The sequence below is a fragment of the Carex rostrata genome, chromosome 15 (assembly GCF_964058835.1).
Source record: "Carex rostrata chromosome 15, lpCarRost1.2, whole genome shotgun sequence".
Taxonomy (NCBI): domain Eukaryota; kingdom Viridiplantae; phylum Streptophyta; class Magnoliopsida; order Poales; family Cyperaceae; genus Carex; species Carex rostrata.
This window is the reverse complement of record NC_135932.1, coordinates 6058854-6072602: the sequence shown is the minus strand read 5'-3', so window position 1 is coordinate 6072602 and position 13749 is coordinate 6058854. Positions and strand designations below refer to the sequence as shown.

General features: G+C 35.0%; 1 protein-coding gene and 1 pseudogene across 2 annotated transcripts; both read right to left on the bottom strand.

The window, feature by feature from the left end:
• Positions 1–3469: 3469 nt before the first annotated feature.
• On the bottom strand, positions 3470–8863 carry LOC144566254 (vesicle docking protein). 2 transcript variants are annotated; one of them, XM_078316226.1, is made up of 8 exons: positions 8782–8863; positions 8324–8399; positions 8078–8221; positions 7323–7475; positions 6446–6820; positions 4706–6115; positions 4493–4561; positions 3470–3645 (listed from the first exon to the last, which is right to left on the bottom strand). In XM_078316226.1, exons 2-8 carry the CDS (start codon positions 8369–8371, stop codon positions 3532–3534), a joined length of 2313 nt encoding a protein of 770 aa, XP_078172352.1. In that variant the 5' UTR covers positions 8372–8399; positions 8782–8863; the 3' UTR covers positions 3470–3531. The 2 variants fall into 2 exon arrangements, with proteins under 2 accessions (XP_078172352.1, XP_078172351.1); XM_078316225.1 differs by lacking the exon at positions 8782–8863 and having other exon boundaries at positions 8324–8521.
• Positions 8864–11257: 2394 nt separating this feature from the next.
• LOC144566649 (expansin-A33-like) lies at positions 11258–12371 on the bottom strand (annotated as a pseudogene).
• Positions 12372–13749: the final 1378 nt, after the last annotated feature.

Here is a 13749-nt window from a genome sequence, read left to right as displayed (position 1 = left end):
TTATAAAAATGATTTAATTGATGCTAATTTGTTTCTTTGTGTAAATAAATTTAATACGTAATTATAACTGCACATAAGTAATCATGACCAAAATATATATAAAAGAGGAGAAAAAATCTTAATGGTGAAATATATACCACAGAGAAAATAAGACACCATATCAAATATATTTTCAAATAACAATAAACTTTATATTTCCAAACATGTAAATATAACCATTGTATATATTGAATGTTTCCTTAGATGCTACACTGCTTGCTTATAAGTAAATTACCTGCCTATTTATTTTTCTAATTATTGCAGCATATAATTAGAAGCAAAAAATAAGGAAGGTTTTAAGAAGGGCAAAAACGGTGTTTAGAAGAAAGATATCTCTTTGCTCTCAATAACTCAAATCATGCGTTGAAAATAGCAACCCCCATTTATTTTTGCTAAATTTGGAGGTTATTTACTTATTTTCTTGATATCGGATGGCTTATACTAGTTTCAGTCCTTTTCTCTAACTATTTTTCAGTTTTATCCCTATTGTTTTTTTTAATGTCATATTGTTCTTTAGTTATAACAGACACAATCGATGCACAAAAAGCTGTCACAATGAACTTAGATTACAAACAATGCAATAACAAATGAATGATTTAATTTCAAAAACTTTATTCAATGATCATCCTTACAAAAGATAATTATCTGAGTTACAACATAGCCAAAAAGCAATTTCCAACAAAAAAATAGAAGTCCCTAATTTACTAGTTTCCACCCACAACACTGCTTGTATGACCTATACTTATCGGTGCTTTGATGCACTCTATTCAACTCCAATCTAACAAGAGCTCCATCTACCTTGACTAAATCGAAATCCTGCATAAGGTTACAACAATTAATTAGGTCTATAAAGTGAACTGATAAATAATGGTCATAATGCACGGTAATTGGCACATGACATGGCAAAAATGACAGAAAATGTAATTACAAACAATTAACATTATTATGTCACTGGTTTAATAATACTCAAATTTGTCTCCACTAAAACATGCAGCAAAACTTGATTTAACCCAAATTTGCCTAAACATCAGGGTAACCTGGATTTTGCCTCAACTAGCATCTCTCAGGGACCAAATTTGCCTCAACAAACCCTCAGTGTGTAATTATATATCAATTCAAACCTCAATTTAACAAAATTATCACAACCCACCTTGAATTGCATAATTGCATAATAACATTTTTCATCTCTTATTTCAGATTGTTAATTACCTTAGCAATTATATAATGATGCCGGGTATCTATTAAACTTTCAGTACATAGCTGACATTGTAATTTATCTTTGAACTTTCTTCAGGAGCTAAAAGGTGTGGTGCAGATTGTGAAAGAAATTTACCTCTATTATTTTTAGATTGATCACACCGTATTGTGGCAGGAGCTATTCAACCTAACAAGAAGTTTAAATAAACAAAATTTAATCTACAATTTGAAACTTGTTCTATTGTTGAAGAAATCCTTTTAACTTTTGTTTCCTCCACATTTATATCTTCAATTTCATTCATATGTACTGGAGCAGACTGAAAAAAAAAGACATAATTTTTATAAAATACTGGTTAGTACATGGGTGTTGCCATTAATATGGTTTTACCAATGAAATATGGTTTAATTAACTTTTCGACATTATATTTATAAGCTCAATATGTAAAACAATCGATATGCATCGGGAATAAACTCCAAATTTCGACACCAATTGATATGCTCAAGCCTTTTGTCACTAAATAGCAAGCTTACATGACTTACCAAAACAAACAGAAAGTACATGTAGTTAATTTTCAGTTTAATTAATCGGTGGTAACACTGGTAACTTGGACAGTGAGAAAAGAGGTACCAGAACAGTATGTGCCTTACAATTCAATTTTATTTTCAGATTTAATCAAAAAAACAATAAGGAGGCTCCAAAATGAATAATCCTTATCTTACCTTAAGTCGATGGTGTCACCTAGTCACCGGAGAGACGGAGAGACGGAGAGGAGGGGCACGGAAGCCAAGGCGAAGGTTCATCAAGAAGGCCAAGCGAGGGGCACGGAATTAGAGATTTGTAGATAACAAAGAGGAAGCAGAAGGGAGGTCGAAGCGCTGGATCGGCAGAAGGTAGGCTGATGGTGATAAACTATGCATTATAGTTGAAAGAAGTGTTCAACGGTTCATTCTAATTAAAAACAATGTACATATCCTAAGAGTCCGAAAGACCGAAATAGTTAATAATACTTCGAGAACTATTAATTGTCTACTTTAGTACCAATAAATATACATTCTAACTGAAAAAGTACGAATTCTTCTTCATAGTGTGCATTAGCGAGAGTATAGATAATAAATTAAGAGTTAAAATATATATGTTTTGGCAGTTGCCAAATCGGCGTTGATATCTCGTCAAAATGCAGGGCTCAAGGGTAATTTTCCATTTAATTAAATAGGTATTTACTTTGAATTGAAATAAAATAAGTATTTATTCCGGTAAAGTATTCTACCTGAAAAAGTATTTATTCTAGCTAAAAGAATGTGCATTTTTTGGATGGGAGGAAAATTGGTCAAAACATGTGAAATCTATTGCAAAGCATTTAAGAAGTGAGACTTCAGTCTTCAGGGTAGTTACCACACGCATTGCAAATGCTGTTATGAAACCCAGTTTAGTATATTTTGTGCTGTTTACTTCTAAGGTAGTCTTTTGGTAATTACCTATGTGTTGCTTTTTATATCTTAAACTCATTTTTGGCTGGGGCCGACCACAGTTCGAAGGACTTAGATCGAGGTTCCGTGACAAAGATGATTGCCGTGGATCGCCCCACAGGGCCTGCGGCGACTATAGCCATGACAGGGAAGGCGCACATGATTAGTTCCAGCCTTCTAAGTTTAAAGTAGCAGCTTCACTCTAATCCATCAGATATTTCTAATGTTAAAATATGTGATAATTGATCCTTGATGTCAATGAGGTTTAGCTTGTTTAGAGATTAGGGAGCCTTTTCTTCCTTCTGACATTTAAATATCAAAGCTTGGTAATATTCTTGTTGAATCAGTCAACTTATATATAGGAATATGCTGGTATTTTAGTTTTTTGTTTATTAAGGTTATTATATTTTGCTGGTATTTTAGTTTTTTGTTTGTTCAAGTTGTTGAACTTGAAAAATATGATAATGTTAATTTTCTTAGGTATTGCATAACTGGTTAATTTGTTTTGCCTGAGGAAGGGTTTAATTTTTTAATTGGGCAAACATTTTGAATTAGCACAGAGCTTGTAAAGAACAAAAAAAAATCTCGTTTGCACTATAGAAGTTTAGAAAATGTTTTCAAAGTGTAAAATAAAAATGAAAATGGCAAGAAAAACTAATGTTTCCTATAACAACTTGCATTTTTTTTTAAATATGAATCACAATAAATAAACAAATTGGTAACAACAACATGATTGCTTAAATCACAAAATCAGCAAAGCATAAACAATCAACAACAGTCTAACTAGTAATAATTTGAAGCTAACGAATTCTCATATGCTATACAAATTTAACTTAACATCAGGTCAAACATGTCATCTGGGGTTAATAAAGTCGTGCCCCCTAGAATTAGTTCAGTATCCATCCTCCCATTCTCTGTTATAGCTTCCATCACCTCCCGTGCCTTCAGAAAAAATAAGTAACAGCTATATTAAAATATAGCTCCTTTTGTTTTAAGAGGAGGGATCGGATGACATCCTTTTTTTGTGACATCGAATAATATCGTACATTTTCAAAGTTTTCAAAGTCCAAACAGTCGATCCAAACCGTTCAACATAATAGATATGTTAAAATATACTTGCAGGTCAAATTTTACATTTTTTGGATTTTTTTTTTTACTATTTATTAAGTATTTAACAAAATCGCTATATTCAGACCGTTGAATTTTTGTACCCATCTTAATAAATAGTAAAAAAATTCAGAAAAATGTAAAATTTGATCTGCAAGCACATTTTAACATATCCATCAAGTTGAACGGTTTGGATCGACTGTTTGGACTTTGAAAATGTACGGTGTCATCCGATGTTACCAAAAAAGAGTGTCATCCGATCCCTCTTGTTTTAAAGGTTTTGCAAATTACACTACTTTCAGCATGCTTCCAAAATGTATTTTCAGATTCGACATTCGTCTGGTTATTTGCAAATAATATCATTAGAGAGTCTGTATTCGCATTAAATCAAGTAAAGCCTTTCCCTTGAAAAGATCACTGAGGTATAATTTTACTTGGTTCATTCATAAAGGGGAATTATGAAGAAAAGCTTGCTGGAACAGGCAAAATTAAAATATGCCACTGTAAGATACTAAGGGTGGTACTACGAACTGTAGAATAATGAGTTTATTTGTAAATCATACTACAAATAAAGTAAAATTTCGGTGAGTACATTTGGAGGGGTTTATACTAAATATGAGATCCACAGATCATATATATTAAACAAAACTGCATGTCTGCTATGGGGGAAAAAATTGCAAACCTCGAGAGTGTTGATGCCTCCAACCATAAAAATAAACAGAACACTCTGATCTCCTAAATTTGGCTTAGCCTGAAAATATATAAAAACACGTGTGATTTATATCAGCTTGATTGAATTTTCAAGTAAATGGTTCCTCAGAACAACAAGCAACAATTGGTAGGTTTGGTATGGTTAAAACCACAAAAGATGAGCAAATAGAGAGTTAAAACATACCTGTCCAAGGCCAAACCTACCAAAACCACTCTTAAAAAGGCGACCAACAGCTGAGGAGTGGTACTCAATACCTGCTACATCCCCTTTTGTCAGGATTGCACTCAATAATTTGTACAACAACCCCTTTCTCGTACCATACGTACCAGATTCATATTTACTCAAGTCAACAAGCGCTTCTCTTATTGTGGGGCTCCTCACTGGTAAACTAGACAACTTGTGAAAGAATTTGCAAAGCTGGTCCGCCCGATCTCTCAATTCCAATTTCAACTGCACTTCTCCATAATCATCTTTATCTTCATCTTCTTCTTCATTCTCATCCCAATTACCCCAATGATCATCAAAATCATCCATCTGATCTGATTTTTCAGAATCACCCTCGCTCTTTGTATTATTTTTCTTGGCTTGTGCTTCAAGCTCCTTTTCCAGGCCATGAAGAAACCTAAATTTGGCATCTTCGGGTTTCATTAAAATGGCATCCACAATTGCATCTTTAATGGACCTTTCCTCTTCCCATGAGAATGGGGACATAGAAACTGAAGTTGGAAAATTTTCACCAGCTAATATATAGCCAACCAAAGAAAGAAGTAACACATCCTTCAGTGAAAGAATCCCTTGTGAGGTAATGCTTGTATTTATAAAGTCACGAATTTCACTAGACAGACTCTGACTTGAGTCAGCCGAGCTCACACTTAGTATCCTCTCAGCACTGACGAAAGCGTCCCACCTGGAGCTCTGTGGCTCAGAATTTGCTGCGTCAGCAGCTAGTGCTAGTTTCATAATCCCTCTATTTCTTACCAAAACTTTTTGGTCTCTGGAGAGTATTTTGACCATGGTATGAAGGTCTGATTGGGATGTTACTTTTGAAGTGAAGGATAATTTTTCATTCTTTAAGGATTCCAAAAGCCATTTTTTGACAAGCAAAAGACCATCTTTTGCCCCCCTGTCAAGTAAAGACTCCAAGTAGCTTGCGCCAGTATAGTTTGAGAGGAATGCACCGGTTAGTTTGGGGGAAATTTCATAATTACTATCATCAGTCTCGCTAGAATTCCATCCAGAGACAAAATTCATGATATTTTCAACCAACTGGTTGTTACCTTGCTCTTCTTTTAGTATTGCATCAAATGGCACATCTATATCGAGTGGGGCCCGTTTAACAACCTTGCTGGGGCTTTGTGGGACTTTTGATGAGGTGGTGCTATGCTGACGAGGCAAGGTAGAGAGGATGCGCTCAAGAAAAGAGTTACCATGCAAGCAAGGGGTTAAAAGATCAACTGTGCGGTCAACAAGTAATAAACCAGCAGATCTCTTGGTACGACGGCTCACATCATATAGGCTTGACATGTCCATCATTGTCTTCCCTATTGCCTTTGACGTGTCGCCCAGTGAGAATATCTCCAATTTCAGATCCATCTGCAGGTAAACAATAAACAATTAAATGCCACTTATTGGAGCATTATATTAAATATGCAATCATGCCTCGGTTTACCCATTGAAATGGTATAATAATAAGCCAATAAAGACAAAAATCAAACATAAAACGCTACCACTCAAATCAACATACTTATTGAGTTATACCTAAATCAAGTATCCCAAACATTGAGTTGAATCATCATAATCACAGCAACTGGCTCCCCAATTTAACTAATTCAACTAATCATTGAGTAGAGTCATCGTAATCACAGCAGTTGGCTCCTCAATTGAACTAATATAATTTATCAATTTATATCATATTGCAATTACCTTATCGGCTAAATAATAGAGCAAATGTGCAGTTAAAGTGACGCCAGATGGCACATCATCTCCATCGAGGCTTTGACCCGAAGATATAGCAGGTAGGCCTGGTCCAAGAGACTCCTCATTTACTTCACCAGACAAGCATTGCTCTGTCACTGTCCCTTCAGATGGCAGCACAAACACCCGAGAAGAGATGGGGCATATGAGCATTGGCAAGTGGTGCACTGACACTGACAGTGAAGTGGGAGCTGCTGTGTCAGTGAGATTGGCATTGTTGTTCCGTTTTCTAACGAGTTCTTCATAGTCTTGAGTAAGCAGGGTTTCGTATTCACGAAAAGCGTCAGGTCCAAGAGGAGAGTCATTAAGGGCCGAGTGAGATACCTAACAATATTTAGACTCCAAAATTTAAGAATAGAAAATTTTCAGTGCAGTTTCAGAGACTCAAGAAATCAGAACTACATGTTTCTGGCAAATACATTTTAACCCACAAGGCTTCCAACCAATAGTTTCTGATGGGACACCATAGTTTGGTATTATTTTGGTACAGTATCTCACCCACAGAGAACTAATCAGCCTCAAATTGTTTATAGTAGTTTTGTGGCTTCTTTGGCAGTATGTCAACAAATAAGCACTAATCAGCCTCAATTTAAACTTAAGAGAACTAAATTAGTTGGATTAGGAACCACAAGTATACAATCAGATCAACTGGTTGTTCACTTGAAAATCTGACAACATCACATCTTAGAGATAATTATAGAAGATAAGAAACCATCCTGTTCTAATAATCTCCCCTCTGGGAGTTGAATACAAACTGTGGTTTACATACTTGTTTCTCAAAGTCACCATGAAACTCTTGCCAATAGATGAAAGTAACAATAATCACCTCAGGGATAGATGTAAATACAATACAACATTGGATGGTTGTGTGAGTCCCAAGGCAGCGCAAGACATATCGGTGTGTATCACTCAAAAGTCGAGATGTGATGATCACAACTTTTGTTGCTGGGTCAACGTAACTCAAGCTCCAATCAGCAGCCTTGGAGTAAATAATCGGGCAAAAATAATATCAAAAACTATTTTTTTGTTATTTTTAGGTACTATGTATACAAGTATAAAATCCTTGGAAAGTGTTATTTGCTAACAAGCCAAATAAGAGTAACTGCAATTGTGCAATTAATCTCAAATTAACCCAAATTAGCCCTTGTCGGACTTCTTTTCAGAAAATAAGACACAACTATTCTTCAATCTCACTTAATTTATGACGAAACTGAGTCTAATTTTGCCACTAAGCCCTCAATTAAGATAGACTCAGTTTTCTTTAATGATGCAACGCAATAGCAAGAAAACCAAGGATTATGAATCATCCCCCTATAGCCACTGTTGACCCCCAATTTTGCAAATAAGCTACATAACCATTAATCATGCTTAATTAAAGCGGCAATTTTAGTCCTTTTTCTCCTTATGAACCTTAAATTAATCATGCCTCAATCAAACTCAATTCAGGCGTGATTTGACCCAGTATAATATGCAGGAATACACAGCATAACACAAATCCTATGTGGGATTCCTATTCCATGATAATAAGAAATGCAATAGTCTAAAGAAAAACAAAATAAACAACTTTAGGGAAGCACTGACAGCATCTAAAGGAGATAAATTATCGAGACTGCAGACCGAGCGCAAACCAAGTTCTAGCAACAGAGGGATGGAGCCAGCGAATTGAAAAGCCTCTTTAGTACCAGAATCGATGTACAAAATGGCGCCCGAAATCTCATCAGATATCTAAAGATGCAAAACATAACAAAATTGATAAGAATAAGCAGGATGTTAACTATTTTTTTATAGAGATACTAGAATCCTTTTGTATGAATATGTATTTGTAACCTGGCGAAGGGAGTCGAGGCAAGATCTGATGAGGTCAACAGATCCCATCTTCTCTCTATCTCTCTCTCTTCCTCGGCTGAATCAAAAAAAGCGAGAAGGGGATCAGAAGTTGGATATCAAACGAGTGACTCAGTAGTGAGATGCTCAATTGATGATCAGTCAGGTAGACAGGAAGCTAGACTAGAAATGAATGCCAACTCTTGCCCCGGCGAAAAAATCACAGATTCACTGCAATGGGTACGGGCTACAACTAGGCATACTTTGTATGTTATATCTCTGACAGCTGACCCCCTACTCTATAATCCTTACTGATTTCTCTCTTATTTCAATTTTTATCAGTATTTTTTTTTCTAGCCGTAATTATTAAAGCACACTCGCTCCAATTCGACTACTGGGCGATTTTCTGAACCGACTAGCCGCGTTTGTGCAAAAAGGCGTTTGAATCGGAAGAGACTCACCGTCCGAGTTGCGCCGATTCTAGTTTCTCACTGCTTCATATCTTTTACAGATTATTCAGAGGAAGATGTGATTGATTGATCATCGCAAGAGAGACCAGAGATAACTGGAAGGAGAAAGAAGATGGATCTGTCGGGTGGGGCCTCATATTTTATAAATTAGTTGAAGGCAAAAAAAATGTTTTGGGCCGTACTTTCAGAGTGTTTATTGGGCCATCTGGGCTTTTTTTCCTAAGGTTAAAAATTATAGATTAAGAATAAATTCATTTTTAGCGAAATGTAAAAGTTAGCTGTGCTAGCCGTATATAGGAGATATAGTACGTATTTGTAGTCTTGAGGTGTTGACAAAATTACAATTTGTTTTTTTTTAAATCTAGTTTTAGTACGTTTGTACTTTGTTAACTATTTTTTTTTTTAGTAAAGATTGAAAATCAAACTACCCAACTATTTAATATCTACAAATGATTGCTCTTTTCGGATTTCGAACTTGTGACCTATACTTGTTAACTATTTTATTCCATCCATTTTCTATCTTTAATTATTTACATTTCAGAAATTTTACATAAATTAGTTGAGCAAAAATATCGGGTCTGATAAGGTTTGACATGAAAAACTTACAAATTTTTCATAAATGATGTTTGATGTTGCACAGACAATAATATGACTGAACTATGTGCATTTTGTGTATTATGGCCTGAGAAACATATCTTCCTATATATTTTGTGTTTTACTGAACTATGTGCTGGGAAATAATTTATCTAAGTGTTTTGTATGGGTTATTTATTTGTCAAAATACGTTGAGGTTCAGATGAAGAACAAACTTAACTTGTATAAATAACTGGGCTTTTATGGGCCTGCAGTATATCAGCTATCAAACCCAACAAAACGAAAAGCAAAGAAGAAAATAACAAGAGGTCATTAAAATTTGAGCCTTAATTATCTGAGAACTGAGGCACATATATAATTCAGCAATATAACAAGAGGGTTCAAATGCCTCCATGTTTTTGTGCCTCTATCATGCCTCCATCTCTCTCCATCATTTTCAAAGTTCAAACAGTCGATCCGAACCGCTCAACCTAACATCCATACTAAAATATGTTTGGAGACCAAATTTTATATTTTTAGGAATTTTTTTACTATTTTTTTAGACAGATACAAAATTAGTAAATCTGAACCATCTAAAAACAGTATTTTTGTACCTATCTAAAAAAATAGTAAAAAAATTCCTAAAAATATAAAATTTGGTCTTCAAACATATTTTAGTATGGAGGTTAGGTTGAGCGGTTCTAATCGACTGTTTGAACTTTGAAAATGATGGAGAAAGATAGAGGCATGATGGAGGCATTTGAACCCTCCTCATATAACAATGCTAATTGCCAGATACTAGCTAGGTGGGCTCTAATCAACAATTAATCCCAAGCCACTGCCTTAACTCTAGTACTAGTATTCTACCTGTGCATTGTAACGAAAACATATTATAAAATGAAGAATATCAAAATTTTGATTTACAAATTGAATTTCAAACTTTTATGCAAGTAAAGAGATTTGATAAAAAAAAAAAACAAATGACTTGTAGAAATATATACATCCCATAGACAAAAGCCAAAAGGACAAAAAATAATTAGTAAAAGTGACTTTGTATTAATCTATTAATAAATTAATTGATCCATTTTGTGGCACTAATTATAGTTAATGTTACTAAATTCCAACTCAATATATGTTCTCTATATAATTAATAACTGAAACTAATAACGAACCTGAACAATCTAATAAAAAATAATATTTTATCTTATTAAAATTGAAGAAGTAAAATTGTAAAAAGATTCACTATATCTTAAATTGAGTAATGTATTAAATTTGGAGATATCAAATGATGATAAAATATTTTTAAAAGATGTCAACATTTGATATTTTTAAAAATAAATTGATCATTCATCATAATTTTTAAATAAGGAAATAAGGAATGAGAGATAGCTGGAAAGGAGAAATAAGGAAATGAATAAATTGATATTCTCTCCAATTTTGTTCTTTGTTCAATTTTAATTATAACATATCGTGTGCTAGTATGTGTGGCAAGTATTTTTCTAACTACATTTAGACTTCTACACGTAAAAAAGATGCATTTAATCAAAAGAAGACGTATTATTTGATCTGAGGTTAATATTAAATCTGAAATTTCATCTTTCAATCATAACTATTGGCGAATCAGGATATCTATATGCATAATATAAGAATGGAGATACAAAGAGAGCAGCATAAGAAAGGAAACATAGGAAAAATAGCATTTTTTGCATACAGACCCCATAAAACCAGAAATTTATTTACATCACGTGGAAATCAAATATGACACGATCGATATAAATAAAGTTTATGGTTCTTACTGGGTCATGTATGTAAAAGAGAGCCGAATAATGATACTTCAAGAAATCAAGAATGAAGACACATCTCCTCTTGACAATAGTATACATATAACATATGGCTAAAAATTCAGATTAGTAGTGTAGGTACTTCCGAACCGCCAATTATTGGGTGCCACATTGTAGACGTACGGTCACTGTTTTCTTGTCATCAGTTTGGATGCGAAAGGAGAGGCTCTGGCTGTTGAGATACGCACCGCTCTGCCAGTTCATGCCCCAGTTCCTCTTCATTTGCATCCAGTCTGTCTTAGAGCCCTTACTCCATACCGCACAAATTACACCGCTGCCGCCTACGTTGGTGATCGTGACCAGCTCGAAGTATGGGTTCCCGTTTACCTGGAAGGCACTTTACTCTGCAGATATATAATGCTTGTTTTTATAATTCAGAGTAATTAATTAGAGCTTGTTATAAAATTTGGAACATCTGATAGGTGGCAAGTCACATTTAAATTGGCTATAATGCATGCCCCTAAATATAACGACATGCGATTATGCTGCTCATTACATTAACAAGATACATATAAAAAGTTTATCAACTAATTAACAATTATGGTAATGAGTCAAGTACCTCTGATAATAAACAGGGATAATTCCAGCACGGTAAACCCCGATCTTCTCAAAAGCAGGTTGAGACATATCGAAATGCTGCCTGGGAGGGTTGCACCAGCCTCCATTATTGCCTGCCAATGCGTAATTCGGAGGGCATAAGTTCGTGGCGGTTATGGTGACAGTTGGGTATCCAGGTTTGCACCACTGCGACTTGGTGGGGTCGCACTTGATCTGATAACATGCTCCGCACATCCCTCCATTGTTGAACAACGCTGTGCTAAGCGCCGCTGTTAGCACCCCATAGCCAGCACTGTATAAGTTTCCGTAACCGCATGCTCCGCCTGTGTATATGTATATCCAAGCATGAACTCAATTAGCATTTAGCACTACATTTTATTTTCTGAGTTCAAATTACAAAGGGATTGATGCTGTCATATTACTGGTACGTAGCTGGTCCTATTTTATATAACAGAATTATTAACCCAAAATAACAGCCTCACCCATTGTTGCCGAAGCATCGGCACCGCCATAAAATGTGGCGGAGGCCGGGATCCATTGAGCCATTGATCCTTTCCCTTGAAGAGATGCCAAAAAGATTAAAGAAAACATGACCGGTAGCCTCTCCATATTTTTCTTTCTGTAGCGAGCTTCAAAGGATTATTGATATATATATTTTGGATTGGTCTAAAAGCCTATTTATAGTTTGGATTACATATCCTATCCGGCCAAATCGCTCTTTAAAATAATTGAGAACGAAATGAAGAATAAAAAATGCTATCTAATTATTGGACAACTTGATTGATGAAGGTTGACTCGATGAAACTATTATATGTTAGTTTTGAAAGTTTATTTGAAAAGTCATCTGTGTTCTCAAATGTGAATATATATATAGTATAGCACCGAAGTGTTAGTTGCTTGATCCGATAGAACTCTTTGATTGCCTGGAGTTATCAGCTCGAATTATATTAAATATATATATATAGATAGATAGATAGATAAGAGTATATGTAGATATCATGTATAGTTATAATTCGACATAAAATTTACTGAATACATATAACTACAGGTTTACTGAATACATATATAAAGACGACATAAAATTTTGCATATAAGTTCGATCACTGAGATTCATACCGATGTAAATGTGCATGTGGTTAATTTAAGGGGGTTTTTTTTTTTCTTTTCTTTTTTTACCTGTTCAATGGCCTGAGCCCTGAATACATTATTGTAGATTTTTTCAAGAAAAATTGAAGTTAATTAACCCGCATTTGCTACCAGTGGATCCACCCTCGAATAAGGCATTCGTTAGTTATCAAGTAAAAAAACAAAAAAATTAATCTCAAACTAGCTAGCCAGTTGTTTGATATCCATCCCCAAGTACCAAAGAATCTGTGTCCCTCATTGTACGTGCAATTGAGAAAAATAGTCGGACCAAAGAATCTGTGTCCCTCATTGTACGTGCAATTGAGAAAAATAGTCGGTCCAGATTAATCTCATTCAGATCAAATTCAATTCAGTGGCTGTTGACTGTTGAGGTTGTAGAGGTCTGCTTTTAGATTTGTGCCAAATGAAATGAACGGTCCAAATTCACCACTTGCACCTCAGGTACCTGAGGTGATACGGATTCAGTACGAAACATACAAAAGGTTCAAATTGAAACTTGATTATCAAGGCCGGAAGAATCGGGCTTGCAAAATGATTATGTGATCTATACTACAAAAATCGAAAAGAATAATATCTACCATGGAGGATCCGCTTTTCAACCTTTTCCCATTCCTTCGACAAATAACTTATTTTTGTAACTAATGTTTGTTAGAACGTGCATTCCCGCTAGTGGTTTGCAACTCGGGCGGGTACGGGTACCCCGGGTATACCCGTCTCGGGTACGGGTACGTTTCGGGTACGGGTATACTCGGGTACAAGGGTATTCGGGTACGGGTATGGCGGGTATAATTTTCAAAATCCATACCCTACCCGTCCTATACCCTTACCCGTGTACCCTTGA

Coding starts and splice junctions, on each gene's coding strand:
- LOC144566254 (XM_078316226.1), bottom strand. CDS start 8,371: ATGGGATCTGTTGACCTCATCAGATCTTGCCTCGACTCCCTTCGCCAG. Junction 8,222..8,323: donor GCCTCGACTCCCTTCGCCAG/GTTACAAATACA, acceptor TTGCATCTTTAG/ATATCTGATGAGATTTCGGG. Junction 6,821..7,322: donor TATTTACATCTATCCCTGAG/GTGATTATTGTT, acceptor AAATATTGTTAG/GTATCTCACTCGGCCCTTAA.